The 17,379-nt window shown below is 30.0% G+C and overlaps 1 protein-coding gene across 4 annotated transcripts in view; it reads left to right on the top strand.

The window, feature by feature from the left end:
• LOC105836858 (dual 3',5'-cyclic-AMP and -GMP phosphodiesterase 11) overlaps positions 1–16,215 on the top strand; it is a 54,937-nt gene extending 38,722 nt beyond the window's left edge. For all 4 annotated transcript variants that reach the window (XM_036286582.1, XM_036286581.1, XM_036286583.1 and 1 more), the window contains 14 exons: positions 799–1,051; positions 1,383–1,758; positions 1,823–2,227; positions 12,376–12,624; positions 12,689–12,799; positions 12,875–12,972; positions 13,055–13,118; positions 13,180–13,415; positions 13,480–13,579; positions 13,654–13,908; positions 13,981–14,090; positions 14,179–14,584; positions 14,664–14,747; positions 15,056–16,215. In XM_036286582.1, coding sequence (XP_036142475.1) covers positions 831–1,051; positions 1,383–1,758; positions 1,823–2,227; positions 12,376–12,624; positions 12,689–12,799; positions 12,875–12,972; positions 13,055–13,118; positions 13,180–13,415; positions 13,480–13,579; positions 13,654–13,908; positions 13,981–14,090; positions 14,179–14,584; positions 14,664–14,747; positions 15,056–15,229 — 2,889 coding nt within the window. In that variant the 5' untranslated portion in view covers positions 799–830 and the 3' untranslated portion in view covers positions 15,230–16,215. The remainder of the gene's footprint in view (positions 1–798; positions 1,052–1,382; positions 1,759–1,822; positions 2,228–12,375; positions 12,625–12,688; positions 12,800–12,874; positions 12,973–13,054; positions 13,119–13,179; positions 13,416–13,479; positions 13,580–13,653; positions 13,909–13,980; positions 14,091–14,178; positions 14,585–14,663; positions 14,748–15,055) is intronic.
• Positions 16,216–17,379: the final 1,164 nt, after the last annotated feature.

The following is a 17,379-nucleotide window of genomic DNA, read 5'->3' as shown; positions in this document are numbered from 1 at the left end:
TGTTGTATTTAGTTATCTAAGGATGGTATAATAGTGAAGAATGTTTATTTTTAATTAAAAAAATAATTATTTTACTAATGAGGGTAGTACTTTATGGTTAATACTTAGGCGAATTTTTTCTCATATTTACTATTATTACTTTAGATCATATACAGCAAAAAAAGAAACAAAATAGTTATTTTTTTACTTGAACCTCTGTGCCGGGCCTGAACAAAGGAATTCCCTTAAGTCTGTGTGTAAAATGTGCGTGAAATGAGCGTATATACAGGGTGTTTCTTAATGGATGTCCCAACTTGATTTTTCAGACTAGTTTGGAGCAAATTTGACCGTTTTTATACTTTCTTTTTATAATAATGAATTTAATACATGGGTTCGAAGGTGCTTTTTATAATAAAAATGTCCTTTTTATTTGTTTAAATAATTATTTTTTAAACAATTTTTGAACAGTTATTAAAAAAAATATATTAAAATTTATTATTACTATATGCAATAGTTTTGTGATCCACAATCGTTATACTATGCAATCATACACGCACTCTTAAAAGCCAAAAATCTGTTCAAAATTTGAGAATTTTATACGAAAATTTTATTGATTACATTGAAATGTTGAATATTTTAAAAATAAATATTCTAAGATACACTGATCTTTCATTGTTAATAACTTATCTTTTTAATAAAAATTGACGAAAATATGTTTATTTTTATCCACATTGACTCTGTATGATTGATTTGTTGAAGTGATTAACGAAACTGTTGAATATTCGCGTAATTAATGGATAGAACATGATAAAAATGTAGGCCTACATTTGCGGAGCATCGAGGAGCCGAGGATGACAGCGGAGACGGCAGTTCCCTGTATACAAGGAGTACAGGGATCTCAGAGCGGCATAGTGAGTCAGAGTATATTACAACAAGATGGAAACGGTGGCAGCGGTGGCGGTAGCGCTTATTATTCTTCGACGTCGACTTCGACAGTGTATGATCCGGAATACTCCCGTATGGAGGCTTGGCTCGATGAGCACCCCGACTTCGTCAATGATTATTTTCTTAGGTAATTGCTCTTTTCGAATTGGCGGTGGATGCACAGATAGATTTACATTTATTTTGCGAATATATTGAGTAGGTTTGAATTGTTATTCTTGAAAAATGTTAAAAAAAGCTATATAATTAAATTGCCTCTTTTGCATCAATCTATTTCTTTTATGTATTCTTTTTATTCTATTTGTGTGTATTATCCATTTTTTTTGCAATATTTAAAAAATTCTTTTTGCTTGTTTTTTTCTAAAGTTTTTTTTGGATATTGGCCAACATCGCAATAAAAAAATAGATAAAACACACGTACACCTATTTATAAATATATTATTACTATTTTTGGTCAATAGAAAAGTGACACGGCAGACTGTGGACTTGTGGTTGGTGTCACATGCGACGCCAACTTCGTCATCCAGCAGTTGCGTCGAACTTTCGAGCCCGAACCACGCTACAGCTGGCAATTCATCTTCCGGTCGAGGTGGCGCTGGCGGTTCGGGGGCTACGACACCTGTACGCAAAATCTCAGCGCACGAATTTGAGCGCGGGGGTCTTCTGAAGCCAATCGTCAACACAATTGACGGGACGCCAACTTTCTTGAGCGTATCAACGAGTGATGCCGGTCAGTCAGGTGGGTCGCAAGTTGGATCCGGTAATTCAAATCGCCCGCAAAGACGATCAAGACACGAACTCAAGCATCTCGACGAAAAGGATCTAATTTTCGAATTGGTAGGATTTTCAATAATATACCGCTGATCTCTTGAATACTTAAACATTTATAAGGTCTCTACAGGTCAAAGACATTTGCAACGAGCTAGACGTGAGATCGTTGTGCCACAAAATCTTGCAGAACGTGAGCACGCTCCTTCATGCAGATCGCGGATCATTATTTCTTGTCCAAGGGGAAAGAAGTGGCACCGCTACTGCCGCTGATGCTGCCGTTGCCACCACAAATTTACCATCTCCTTCAAATTACGAGGCCCCCGCAAACAATTCCGACAAGGAAAACAACTTACAACGCAATGATCAATCCTGTTTGAGGAGTAGGTGTTTGGTGTCGAAGTTATTTGATGTCTGCTCAAGATCAACATTGTTAGAAATGGAAAAAAAAGATGAGATTAAGATTCCCTGGGGTACCGGAATCGTCGGATACGTCGCTGAAAGTGGAGAACCCGTCAATATACCGGACGCTTACAAGGTGAGATATGGAGATACCATCGAATAACTAGCATTTTTATGTCTGTTTCATGTTTAATGAGAACGCGATGCGTTCCACTGTTATCGTACTTATATCGTTAATTAATCACTGCTGTGATGAAAAATTTTCTCAGAATTAAAAAACATAGAAAGAATATTGAGGCTATAACAGTACAACGCGGTAATTGGTGCGTGATTAATATTCATTTTTATTAATTAACGTTTAATACATTTAAACAAATCCGATGCAGAATAGAAATTTGAACGCGTTTCGATTGTATTTTGAATCCTTATCAACGGAAATAAACGAAAATAAATTAATGTAAAAGAAGAAATGACGGAGTCAAAAGAAGTATGATGTGTTTATAAGCCGAGCGATTAAAATTTGTGAATTCTTCTGAAGCTATTGATTCCCCTCTTGTCCATCTTAGTTGGTCTACCGAATGGATCAAACGGGTGTTCACAAATTCCATATGCTCTTACAACAGGCTTTGTTACAGAATAATAAATTAAAGTGGTTGTTAAACATGTTTGGAAAATTTCGCAGTTAATTAGTCAGAGTTTTTTAGACGAGAAACCGACATTACAATATTTCGATGTCATTTGTTTGAAGATCTAAACACGAAACAATGCGAGTATTTCGACACACGAATTTTTAGTATCTCAGAATTTTTATACGAAATGGGATATTTTTAGAAATAGAAAATTTACATCTTTTTGAATTTTTTTATATAACTTGCAGATTTTTTAAAAATGTATATTATATAAATTTTTTAGAATTTCTATAATTTTGCAAGAAAATTATATAGAAATTCTGAAAAATTCTAAAATTTACATAAAAATTCATGATTACGTTGTAAAAAATTTACAAAAAAATTATATTTCTTTATATGAATCTTTTATAGAATATTTCAGAATTCGCAGATATAAAAAATTGTGAGAAAAAATGTAGATTTTCTTAATATTTCTAAACAATTTTAATTTAGATAAAAAAATTATTATGGTGGAACTTTTCAATGAATTATGATTTGTTTATATTCAAAATGCGATTATTTTTCAAGCAAGCAGATGTGCACAAATAAACTTTGTTTCATGATTAAAAGTTTTATTTTGTTTTCCATTAATTTTTATTTTGCTTACTATTAATTAATTTTTTTGAGAGTAGTCTGATACATTATTTATTTGTTGAGAAACTCGGATAGAAATATTTCGATAGTCAAATTTGAAGAAATAGATTATGTACAGAATCTGTTATAAATTTTTAATGCTACAGAGGCATTAAATTTTACAGATTACAAATATTACTCTGTAATATCTGATGATGTTGGCAGACTGTTACTAAAAATCTGACAGAATCTGTTGACATATTCTGTTGACAGAATCTGTTCTTGTTGACAGAATCTGTTGACTATGTCAGCAAATTGACAGCAGAAACTAAACAGGTTCTGCAGCTGATAGAAACTGATGGCAAATTGATGCCAAAAACTGAACAGAATCTGTGCAACACAATCTGACAGCAAATTGTTGGCAAATCGAAGGTCTGTTCTGTTCAGTGAATATAATATTTGCAAGATTAGCGTTAGGTGGTTTTGCATGTAAAATTTAGCAGCTTCTATATAGAGGAGAAAGTAGTAATATTGTCAGTGTGGATAATATGGCTACCCATATTAATCTCCATTATTATTAATGAATTCTAATAACCATTTGTGGTATCATTTGTTTAATAGCCTGATGTTATACAGTGACGCTAATATGACAAAGTGCAATAATCAACATTTGTTATAAGATATTTTTACATTCGAGAATTTCGAAAATTTTGTAAGGTACATTTTAACATTTAATTACACATACTTCCACATTCTTTTTAAATTTAAACGCATTGTCGCCCAAATGTATATACGCTTGTTGTCATTTAACTTTTTATTTGGCTCTACATATTTTGAGTTATACAAAATTAAACAATAATATAGGATTTTGTTAATATGCCCGTCTGAGCGTGCTGGTAACATGGTCTTTTAAGATCTTAATATCGGGACAATTCCTTGATAACTCGTTTGTTGCTGTTTTATTAACCATTCACGTGACAGTATACATATCGAGTATGTCTTGCGACAGAAGGAAGAGATTATGTGTAAGTGTATGTATTTTGCAATATTTTTTTTTCTGTAATTATAGCACAATATATTTTGGGTGCGTTTTACTTAACGTTTGCAACGCTTGCGACTGTCATTGTTGTTTATCAAATATTTAACAATTCGTTCTTTCAATTTAAAGGTTATTTTTATTTAATTCCCATTAACCATAAAAAAATTACCTGTTTTAATATAACAATTTATTTTACATAAACATATAATTTTCTAACAAAATACTGTCACTTTTTAAAACAAAATCAATTATTTACATCTTTTTTTGTGATGGTTATATTACCCTCGTTGTTTCTCTTTGGCCTATTATGCAGTGTCCCTACATTTTTATAAATGATATAATAGAGGAAAGGCACCGAACAGTTTCCTAAATTGGAACTTCCTTATTTCTTGGAAACTAAACATCGCACCATACGTATTCTGATAAAAATATGACCTGCTTATAGTTAATTAAAGAAATAAAAACTCATTTTATACATTCATATCTTTTTATATATAAAATCTGCTAAAAACGAGTTCGTCAAAAGCGAGAGTTATATTTGTACGATTTTGTCTTAAACAAACTTAACAGAATAATTTTTAGTCTGTAGAATTACATAATACATAATAAGAAGTATAAATTAAGAAAATGTAACATGAATACTTCGATCGTATAGAAATTCTAAATTAGGCGTCCATTTTGTCAGGTGCCCTTTTTGACATGTGTTATGAAAACATTAATCATTAAGAAAATACGAAACAGTATTATAAAAATTACTATACCGTTTGATAGAAGATACTTTCTAATTTGTATTTATGTTCTTAACATTATTTTTCTAACTGTTATTTAAGAAATACTGTCCAAAAACAAAGTGGTGTTCTAAACTCGGTGCCTTTTTCTTATAGTAAATATTTTATAATTTTGAATTTAAAATCTAATGAACACACAACACTTTGATGAATATAATGGCAAAGTTTCAATTCATATTGATTATTAACAAAGTTATTGTATAAAATGTAAATGGGTGGCCGTATTACTATCTTTTTTTCTAATATATTTTTATACCAAAATCTATAGGTTCAAAATTTTAATAGGACGACACATTAGCCTAACAAGTAAAACAGATAATCTTTATATTATTTACAAAATCGTTAAAAAATAGTAGTGTTTTTTGGTAGAGCTGAGCACAAAATAAAAACAATATGTCTCGTGATAAAATTTAGCTGTAATTCTGAACAGAATACGTCCTAAGACGCGTAACTTGTTTTCGTAAGATTCATAAGAACTTACGAGAGATTTATAATTCTCTGCGTATCATATGTTATTTATAAATATCTACGATTTTTCATAAATCTTACAGCTAACTGAAAGTTGTTAGTAAAGTTATAGTTTATGAATTTTACCACATTTTCAATGTTATTATTATGTATAAATTGAAACATAAATATACATACATACATACATGGATGTTTAGTTGACGAAGAATACAACAGATATTATAAAAATCATATTAGTAACTTTATTATCATTGAACATTATTATTGAGATAATCTGCTTTAAATTGCGGTGTACGTAAAATTGTAATTAAGCTTGCCTTCAGCTCGTGCGTCCATTTCCTGTATTTGTGGACAGCCAAACCATACGAGTTGCATATGTTATTATATATTTTAAGTGCGTGAATAGTCATTGCGTTCCTCTTTCAGAGATTTTTTTGTGAGTTTATTGTGTCATATTCGTTAATGGATATTTGGTACTTTTGACTGTATTTTTATGATGTGATCTGTACTGTTTTATTATATAACTTTTCCTGTTTTTACAATAAATTGGCATATCACTTTTAAGGTACTAAGCTCTTCTTTTCTCATCCAATTCCATACGTTATCTGGCTTATTCGCTCCAACCTTGTTGAGGCATTCTATAAGATTCATTTTCATTCTTATTTGATCATATACGGTGCGTTCAGGAAAACACTATTAACGCTACGAACGCTAACGTTATCTAGACTGTTCCTGGAGCTAAAGGCATGATAGTGAGTTCCATGAACATCTATAGTGCAGCAGACGTAGTTGCGCAGTTGCTTAGCCACTGCCAACAATATTAATTAAATTTTTATATATTTAATATAATAATTATTATATAACATAATAATATAATAATTATATTTAATATAATTTTTCCTATAAATATATATATATATATATATATATATATATATATATATATGTTATACTATAAATATATATTTATATTATATCAAAATATAATAATAATAATAATAAAATGGTTATTAAACTAAATTTTTAAATGAAAATTTTAATTATTAAAGTTTACTGAATAAAAAATTTGTTAAAGTTATCTACGATTTTATTAAATTTTTAAAATTTTTAAATAAATCAAATAATATAATTAATAAGCTTCATATATTACTCTCTTTAATTGAAATTATTTTATATACATATAATAAAATAAAATAATTTCAACAATTTCCTATGAATTTTCATCTTATTCCATTTTTCTACATCAAATTAAAATGAAATTAATAAATTTGTATTTTTATTTAGGAGCGTCTCAGAGTGCGCACAGTGTAAAACGGATACCACCAATCAGATTACTGCTTTAGTTAAAGTTAGGATAAATTTATAGAATTTAATTGGTTGTGTCTGTTTTACACTGTGCGTATCTGGGACTCACTTAATTATTTCACATATCATATTTGAGGCTTTGTGCCTAATATTATTTTTTAATGTGAATTTATGTTTTTTACCCAGTGCATTATTATGTCATACATTGTCGGTCTTGAAATGCATTATTTAAACTAAAATTTTAAAATAATATGATTACCTTGATAATTAATTTAATCGATAATGATATTTAAGTCGTTTACATATTCGCAATCTATATGATACAGAAAAAGATTGCATTTCAAGACAAACAGTACGCATAGTCTAATGAATTAAAATAGTATATTATTATATGCATATATATATATATATATATATATATATATATATATATAAATTTTTAATGAAAAATGATATTAGACAGAGATTTTCAGTGAAATATTTCACTAATATATTTCTATCAAGATGATCAAGACAAAGATCCAGTCTTGATCATCTTGATAGAAATATATTAGTGAAATATTTCACTGAAAATCTCTCTTTGATCCGTTTTTATTATTTATTAATATATTCACTTAATGCTGCAACTAAATATTTATTTAAATGCATTAAAATTTATTAAAATTCATTATGGTTTATTAAAAATCTTTATCATTTATTGAAATTTATAAAATTTAATAAATAACAATAAAATAAATTTTATGAATTTTAATAAATTTTAATAAATTTGAATGAGTATTAAGGAATTTTAATATATTTTAATAAATTTAATAAATTTCAATGAAATAGATTAATTGAAAGATTTTCAATTAAATATTTTTATTAGGATAATTATAAATAATTACTTACTTTCTACTTTCAAGATCACGCATAAATTTTCTTTAATTTTAAAAGAGATATGACACGTGATGTTTAAACAGACAATGGTGTGGGGTTGAGCCAAACGCTATCTATGTACACTATACGTCATAGGATATGTTATATATCCTATGTAAACTCGCTAGGGGAATAAAACAAATCATTGAAGCGCAGTGTACTATTTCGAAAGGAGTAGGTTAGCGCGCGTTTGTGACGTCAAATGCTACACACGGTAACATTATCATAATTTTGATAGCGCTATCTAGCGTCTCTGTGAACAGCGGTATTGTTGCGTAGCGTTAATAGCGAGCTCCCCGAACGCACCCGTAATGTGTAGTCGAATACAAGATTCGACTACATTGACGGTTGACACTCGTACTCGCTGCTACATTGACATCTGGTGGAATTTATGTAACTCTTTTTTGTTAAGTTGATATTAACACTAGAACGTCATATCAGAGTAGTTTTGTTGCCTAACGCGAATTTGATTTTATCTCCTAATTTAGCAGATGAAGGGATCGATTCGAGACATCGACGATTATTCAATTTAAAGTCTTAAAAATTGTGAAAGACACTAGCTGGCTCGGAACGTCATTAGCTTTCGAGCAGTATAGGCATAAAGTAAAAATGAGGCACATTTATATCCCAATAACGTTTGTGTATGCATTTTATTTGACCACCATACAAATCATTATTTTTTCATGTTTACATTTTATTCGGACGGGCATTTGCTATAGAAAGATTGGTACTACGGGCTGCGAGCTGCAATGTTCCTGTGTGTGAAAACCACAGGACAATACAATGTGGCGAGTGCCGCTTGGAGTCATGAAAATATTTTAATAATTTTTTTACTTTAATAATATATTTTACATTTAAAATATAAACATTTTTTACAATTTTATAACAAAACAGAAAGATTGCGTTTTTAATCATTTTTTCCTTTTACTTAAGCTATCGTTTTTTCAGATTTTGTTTGTTAAAATAATTATACTTTTTAATTGATACCTAAAATTAATTTTATTCCGGTTCTGTGTCTTTTACTTTTATAAAACTTTATTTTTTGTAATTCGTTAAAAATTAATAAAAATACGATGGATTTTTTAAACGAACTTATTCTTGCGACTTTTTTAAACTTTATTTTGTTTAAATTAATTTTTAATGTGTTTAATGTTAAGTAATATTATTCTGGACACCATCGTCTTTGTCATAAAAAGACAGATTCATATAGCATAATATTGATTTTTACCTGTTCAATGCAAAACGCTTGGGAAGGAATGGGGTACATTTCTAATCCAGTTACGTTTGAGGTGGAAAAAATAGGTTTATTGTTCTAGAGTTAAGATTGTAGTGATTAGCTTTCAGTCAGTTATATAGTACTACTTTTTTTCTTGATATATTTGTACGTTAAAATGGGACTTTTATCCTTTTTGTTTACAAAATTTGTACGAAGTAGAACTTGCTTTTTATTTATGTTTGTTCCCAATTTTCTATTATTATTACACATTATTATCACGTTCCTGTTTTTATATTTTCATTCGAAGTACTAATGTCTCGCCTCTAATATTGTGGTCAGCTAAAATTCTATTATTTAATTATTTAATGCTTGTATTGTGTTTTTACTGTCTGTTAAAATTACATTATTTTTGTTACCTATATTACAATGGATCCATTCCATGATTTTTGCTACTGCACGCTTCTCCTGTGTAAATGCTGCTAGTTTTGTTTAAAACTAATATAACAGCTCGTTTCTAGATTTTCTATTACGAAAGCGTTGTCAATAGACTTTTTGTTTTCTTTTTTTGATTTGTCTGTGTAAATTCATAGTATATCATTATTGAGATTTTTTATTTTTTTTATTATTGTCTCTTTTTTTACTTTATCTATGTTTATTGTATTTAATGCCGATTTCGCTATTTGTTTGTTTTTTTTATAATTTCCCAAAAATCTATGTTAAAAATTGCATTTTTAGTGATTGCTGCCAAGATATTCCATTCTTTTTTAATCTTCTCCCATGCTTCTGTATTCATGTTTCCTTCTTTCGTGAGGTGTATACTCAGACTTTTTTGTTTTCTTTTACTAGCTTTTGCAACATTTTTAGATTAGTTTCATCTTTTACCTTGATGCTTTTTACTAAATTATTTTTTGCTAGAAATCTAGCTATTTGTTTTCTACGGATGTTAGTTTTGATTCCGCTAGCATTACATTTGTAGGTGTACTACTGTTTCTATATTCTAGAATCGTTCTGATGACCATATTATATATTGTGTTTTTTTTAATTTTTGCATTGTTTTTAAAGTTATTTGTTGGTAAGTATATCGGTAGTTCATAATTGATTATGGATCTAACTGACCCTTTGTATATAGAAGCAAGGGCATGTTCATCTCCATTTCCCTTGATATTTTATTGGCGTATTTAAAAATTCCATTTGCTTTAATTGTTTTTTTCTTTGACTGTATTGTTTTTTAAAGCATAATTTCGGATTTAGCCATATTCCTAGGCATTTAGCATCAGTACTAAGATTAATCTGATTATTTTAAAAATTAATTTTTGTTTTTTTGTTTATCACTCTATCCTTGTTAAAGTTCATTATTTTAGTTTTGTCCATTTGTATATTTAAAATTCTAGTGGATTTAATTCTTGGATGTCTTCCAATACGCTCTCATTTAGCGGTTTCCTGGTATTTAGCTGTTGTTTTGCTGTATATCGCAATATCATCTGTAAATTGGATTTGTTCCACTTTTTTCGGTATTTTACTTGTAATTTTGTTGATGTATATGTTGTATTGTATTAGGTTTAATACTGGTCCTTGCGGTAAACTTTTATATAGTACACTCTTAGTGATTTTTCCTTATCCTGTAATATAGTATACTTATCTGTAGTATATCCAATTATTAATCATGTTGGCAACTTTACTGCGGTATTTAATTTCAAGTCGATTAATTTTTTAATAAACACATTGTCATAAGCCAAGGATCTATCTGTAAACATAATATGACATTGTCATAAGTCACAATATTGTCACAAGCCAATGATATATTTATAAAAGCCGCTTTAGTATTTTGTTTTTTGTGGAATCCGTTTTAATGTAAGCAGCTATTTCAATCAAATTATTAAGGCACGGTCTTTTTTTTCAGAATCCAAATTGATTTTTATTGCATATTTTGTATTTTTCAACCCACCAGTTTCTTTCATTTACTATTCTCTCGTAGATTTTATCAAAGCACGACAACAGAGTTATTGGTCTTTCGCTTTCTTTATTTTGTTTGTCAATAAATTAGTTTTGGTATTTTTCCCTTTGGTATTTATCTAGTACTTTGCCTTCAAAAAATGTATGAAATAGTTTATTTATTAATGTCAAATATTTTTTTAATAACTTTTATCATTTTGTAATCAATTTGGTTTCTTCCTCGCGCTGAATTTTTTTTTTTTATACAGGTCTCTCTTAATTTCTTGCGTCTTGTTATTAATCTATTTAGGGAGTGTATTTCCTCCTGTGTAATTTGATCTTTATTTTCTTTCGGTACCCAATCTAATGGATAAAGGTATCCATTATTCTCTATTGCCTTTGTGTTTTTAAATCATTGTCTTTAGTTTGTCATTTATGCCATTCATTATAATAAGCATTTATAGAAAGCATAAACAAAAATTATGGCAGAAAATGCGTATGGAACAATATAAAAATTCTTTAATATTCAAAAAGATACATAGAAGTGTGTATTCTTTACGTTATTTTGAAAATATGTTTAGCATTAATCTTTTAACTTTGAAAGTGTAATTTGAAAGGCTTGAAAAATGGCTGTCAAATGACGTAATTAAATTTAATATTGTACGTAATTACATACACGCGGTACATATATTTGTAAAGTTATATTGCTTGTGTTCAGGATTATAGATCACTTGTTAGTATCGTGAGTCTGAATTCCACAATCTTTTTGAATATAATTTGATTATACCTTTATTTTACTTATTAGGTAATTATAGTTTATTATAATATTTTTATAATACTTCTACACACGCAAAGTCACAAAAACCAAAAATTTTTTACATTTATTTTTAATACTTTTCTGTGATATCATGTTTAAAATATTGATACTTTTGTTACACTGATGTGCGAAATCCACCAAAAAGTATTAATTTTTTTTATCTTTTAGAAATAAAAATTTTAAGAATATTTGTTTGATAGTGAATTGATAGTGTTCTATATCTATCACAATCTCTTTTCCTTTTTCAGTAAATTGTTAGTTACGTTATGTATATTTGGAGAACTTCTGTTTATAATTTTTATGATTGGCAGAATTTTATGAGTAACAAACTTGTATCGACAAGAATTATGTCACGTAAATATTTACTGAGTTATTTAAAACAAAATGGTGGTGTTCATAACCTTTTTCTTATCTATATATATATATATATATATATATATGCATATATATATGTATATATAAAATTTGTAACTTACAAATATTGGATATATATATATATATATATTATATATACATATACATATATATCTATATTTATAAATTAAAAATGATTAATGTTTTAGGATTCGAGATTTAATCGCGAAATTGATGCTTTAACGGGATACCGTACACGTGCCTTACTATGCATGCCTATTAAGGATTGCAACGGTGATGTAATCGGAGTGGCGCAGGTGATTAATAAGCTCGGCGGCGAGGGACAATTCACTGCGCAAGACGAAAAGATTTTTGCCAGTTACTTACAGTTCTGCGGTATCGGCTTAAGAAATGCTCAGCTTTATGAAAAAAGCCAATTGGAGGTGAAGAGAAATCAGGTAAGTGTTGAACCAATCGAAATGGTGAGAAGAAGAATTTAATTTGACTCAATATTAACATTAGGTTTTATTGGATCTGGCCAGAATGATTTTTGAAGAGCAAAGTACGATAGAACACATGGTTTTTAGAATTCTTACGCACACGCAGTCGTTGATTCAATGTCAACGTGTTCAGGTAATAGTCGTAAATGATTACCATGCGGAAAATGCGATTATGCGAGCAAAGGAGATATGTTATGATTACTTTCAGGTGTTGCTCGTGCACAAAGCTTCTAAAGGAAGTTTCTCGCGCGTTTTTGATTTCGAAGCGAATGATCTCGCTGGTGAGGATTCTGATTCTCGCACTAGGTGAATCAAGTTTGTAATTATGCTTAGTTTTCTTTTTTCGATATTTGTCCTGAAAATTTTACAATTTTTATCTTTTTTACAGTCCGTTTGAAAGTAGATTTCCTATTAATGTTGGCATCACCGGTTACGTAGCGACAACTGGTGAGGTAAGTATTGTTTGATTAATAATTTGTTATAAAACATTAGACGATATAAGAGATTTTTCAGACTGTCAATATACCGAATGCTTATGAAGATCCGAGATTTGATCCATTGGTAGATGATGGTATCGGCTTTAGGCATCGTACAATTCTTTGTATGGCTATTAAAAATTCATCCGGTCAAATAATTGGTGTTATTCAATTGATCAATAAATTTGACGACTTACCTTTCACGAAAAACGACGAAAATTTTGTCGAGGCGTTCGCAATCTTCTGCGGAATGGGAATTCATAATACGCACATGTGAGTATACTTGTGTATCTTAGGATTTATCTCAAATATTCGACTTGATTTATCGGGTTTTCAGGTATGAAAAGGCTGTGATAGCGATGGCAAAACAAAGCGTCACTTTAGAAGTATTGAGCTATCATGCGTCAGCGTCGTTAGAAGATGCGCAGAGATTGAAGGTTGGTGAATATTTAACTTTATAATATTATATTCATAGCTATTAAAGTTTGTAGTATATTCTCTATTTTGACAGACTTTGAAAGTTCCATCATCGGCGCATTTTCAATTGCACGATTTTAAGTTTGACGATATACATATGGAAGACGACGATACCCTTATTGCGTGTCTCAGGATGTTTCTCGACTTGGATTTTGTCGAGCGATTTCACATCGATTATGATGTACTTTGCCGTTGGTTGTTGAGCGTAAAGAAAAATTATCGGAACGTTACGTATCACAATTGGCGACATGCCTTTAACGTGGCTCAAATGATGTTTGCTATTTTGACAGTAAGTTCTTTTTTTATCCATTATGCAGTTGATTCACGTTTCATAAATGTGATACTTCTATATTATTTCTAGGCTACTCAATGGTGGAAAATCTTTGGTGAAATTGAATGTCTCGCGCTTATCATTGCCTGCTTGTGTCACGATCTCGATCATCGTGGGACAAATAATTCTTTCCAAATTAAGTAAGCGCTTTTATTTACTTTTGCATTAATTTGCATCTGTAATTTTATTACAATTCTATATTCATATGGGATATTTTTTTGTTTTTAGAGCCTCATCGCCGTTGGCACAACTGTACTCAACTTCAACGATGGAGCATCACCATTTCGATCAATGTCTGATGATCTTGAGCAGCCAGGGCAATCAAATTCTATCAAATCTTTCACCGGAAGAATATTCGCGCGTAGTAAAGGTTCTTGAAGAAGCGATACTCTCTACCGATCTCGCCGTTTACTTCAGAAAACGTGGTGCTTTTCTTAATTTGGCACGTAGTGGTGGCTACAACTGGGCATTTAGTGATCATCGAGAACTTCTTCGCGGGATGTTGATGACAGTCTGTGATTTAGCTGCTATCACGAAACCGTGGGAGATTGAAAAAAGAGTAGCTGAACTCGTTAGCAGCGAATTTTTTGAACAGGGCGACATAGAAAGGCGAACGCTCAATATTACACCTATTGTGAGTAACGCAAAATAAATAACTTTATATAAATTTTATAAACATTCTCGTGTTAACGCATTCGTTTTTGGAACTATAGGATATTATGAATCGAGAAAAAGAGGACCAGTTACCGATGATGCAAGTAGGCTTCATTGATTCGATCTGTTTACCTATCTATGAGGTATGTATGTATACAATATGAAAAAAATAATTAAGAAGCTTAAATGAGAAAGTAAGGATTTTTGAAATTAATATAAATGCAAAATGAAAAAGGCAAATATAAAAATCTAGCATGGATGACAGTTATACATATTTAATGAAATGTTATATATAAAAAAAATAAGTTATATATAAAACATTGTACATTTTGTCTCAACTTTGAGCCATTAGAGCTAAATAGTAATTAGAGTAAAAAGGATATAAAATAAAAAAACTATTTTTTAATCAAACTTCTAACTGAACTTTTGGTATCTATGCTTATCTTGAAAGGCATTTGCCCATCTGTCGGACAAACTTGTGTCGCTCGTTGACGGAGTCAGTATGAACAAACAACATTGGTTGGAAATCGCCGAGAGCAAATGCCAGGCGAAGACCTGCACGAATCACGATAGGACGCCATCGATATCCGACAATGAGGAGATCAGCGAGCAAGCAGACCAATAGTAAAAAATTATTACGATGCCGTCACTGGCTGTTAAAATTGAATGCCAGATACAATTTGTCAGTCAGAAAGAAAATATAGGATATAGTTTATGGTTCTTGTGAATTTTTTTGTGACGTCATTTTCTTCGTCTTTAATTATCATGATCTGTATCTTGCGCAAACACGAACAGATAATCCGTCAGTTTAACAGATTTTGTTTTAATTTCTTTTTAGCAATTTCTACAGATTTGTTGATCAAATAAACCGAATATATAATTTTTTCGCGTTAAAATGTATCTTAATCAAAATTATTCTGCAAATTTTATACATAAGATAAACTTTTGGAGTTTTAACATCGTCTTAAAAATCGGTAATAATATAGATATGACAATTCAGTCTTTCGTGTTTGGCGTTATATATACGCATATCATATATTTTTATAAAAAAACAATACCAATTTTATGAAAATGATAAAAGTGCCAAAAAATAAAAAATCTAAACGTGAGTATATGGAAATCAAATGTAAAAGACCAGATCTACATTATTTGATGTAGATTCATTCGTAGAGTCATTCGTGCACATCATTAATGAGATTTCGTACATATTTCTTTTATAGATTTGGAAATTCTTTTTTAGAATTAAAGTACACGTATTAATATCCATCTGTCAATTGGACTTTATATCAAGAACGGAAACAATTTTTTTTATTGCTCTACTTATTGACTTTTTACGCATATATAACCTAAATTTTTGTTTCGCAATTTTGTTTTAATTGTACATCAAAATCTAATATTTGAAACTCGATACTGTTTGTTTCCGTCGTGTACCAGTCTATGGATACGAATTTTGTAAGTGCGAACTGTAAATCTCATCATTAAGCAAACATTGTTACAATGTGACAGCGAATTAACAATTTCTTTCCATTTTTGGTAGAAACTCCACCTCACAGACTGGTAGTAATGCGTATACTTTTATTCTGGAAAAGGATTTCCAAATTTATAAAAAAATAAAAAGATATTACGAAACAAAAATTACTGTTTTTTTGTCAGTAAAACAAATGACTCCAGCATCTCTTTAAGATGATTAAAAAAGTGCCGAAGGTTCTTATCATGAACACTTACCCGTATTCATAGGTGTTCCTCATTTCTCAAAATTAGTCTGCTTTTGTCTCGCCTACTGTGTTTTACCATACGCGAGACAAAAACAGACTGATCTTGAGAATTGAGGAACGACTATGAATACGGGCCTATATGTATAATGAATTGAGGAAGTTAAGGCGATGCTGGACTGCCTCTCAAACTTGATCGAGGTCGATAATGTAGAGTCATTCGTGCATATCATTAATGAGATTTCGTATATATTTCTTTTACAGATTTGGAAATTTTTTTCCAGAATTAAAATACACATATTAATATCCATCTGTGAATTGGACTTTATATCGAGGACAAAAAAATTTTTTTTTTATTGCTCTACTTATCGACTTTTTACGCGTATATAAATTTTCGTTTCACAATTTCGTCTCAATTAGGTACTAAAATCTAATTTTCGAAACTCGACACTGTTCTCGTCGTCTACTAGTCTGTGAATACGAATTTCGTAGGTATAAACTGTATAAACTCTTTTATATTAAGCAAACATTGTTATGATGTGACAGCAAATTAACAATTTTTTCTCATTTTTGGAGGAAATTCCACTCCACAGACTGGTAGCAATGCGTATTCTTTTATTCTGGAGATGGATTTCCAAATCTATAAAAGAAATAAAAAGATATTGTTAAACAAAAATTACTATCTTTTTGTTAGTAAAACAGACAACTCCAGCATCCCCTTAAATATGATGAGAGGACCATTTTGTAAAATATGAAGAAAACAATTTTAGTTTTTTCTCTCTCCTACTTCCCCTTCCCTCCTTTCTCTCTCTCTCTGTTTCTCTTTATCTATATCTTTATATTGATATTCTATTTCTCAATCCTCCTTCTTCTTGTTCGTCTATTTGTGTCCTTCCTAGAGACTAAATCTCTATGCTACTACTGTACCTGATTATATTATTATATTTACTATGACACAAGTCTTTGAAGAGAAGAGAGGAAGCAGAGAGAGAGAGAGAGAGAGAGAGAGAGAGAGAGAGAGAGAGAGAGAGAGAGAGAGAGAAAACGGCAATAATTTTCTAAA

The sequence above is a fragment of the Monomorium pharaonis genome, chromosome 5 (assembly GCF_013373865.1).
Source record: "Monomorium pharaonis isolate MP-MQ-018 chromosome 5, ASM1337386v2, whole genome shotgun sequence".
Taxonomy (NCBI): domain Eukaryota; kingdom Metazoa; phylum Arthropoda; class Insecta; order Hymenoptera; family Formicidae; genus Monomorium; species Monomorium pharaonis.
Note: the sequence above shows the minus strand (reverse complement) of the source record. Positions and strands in the feature narration are given on the sequence as shown.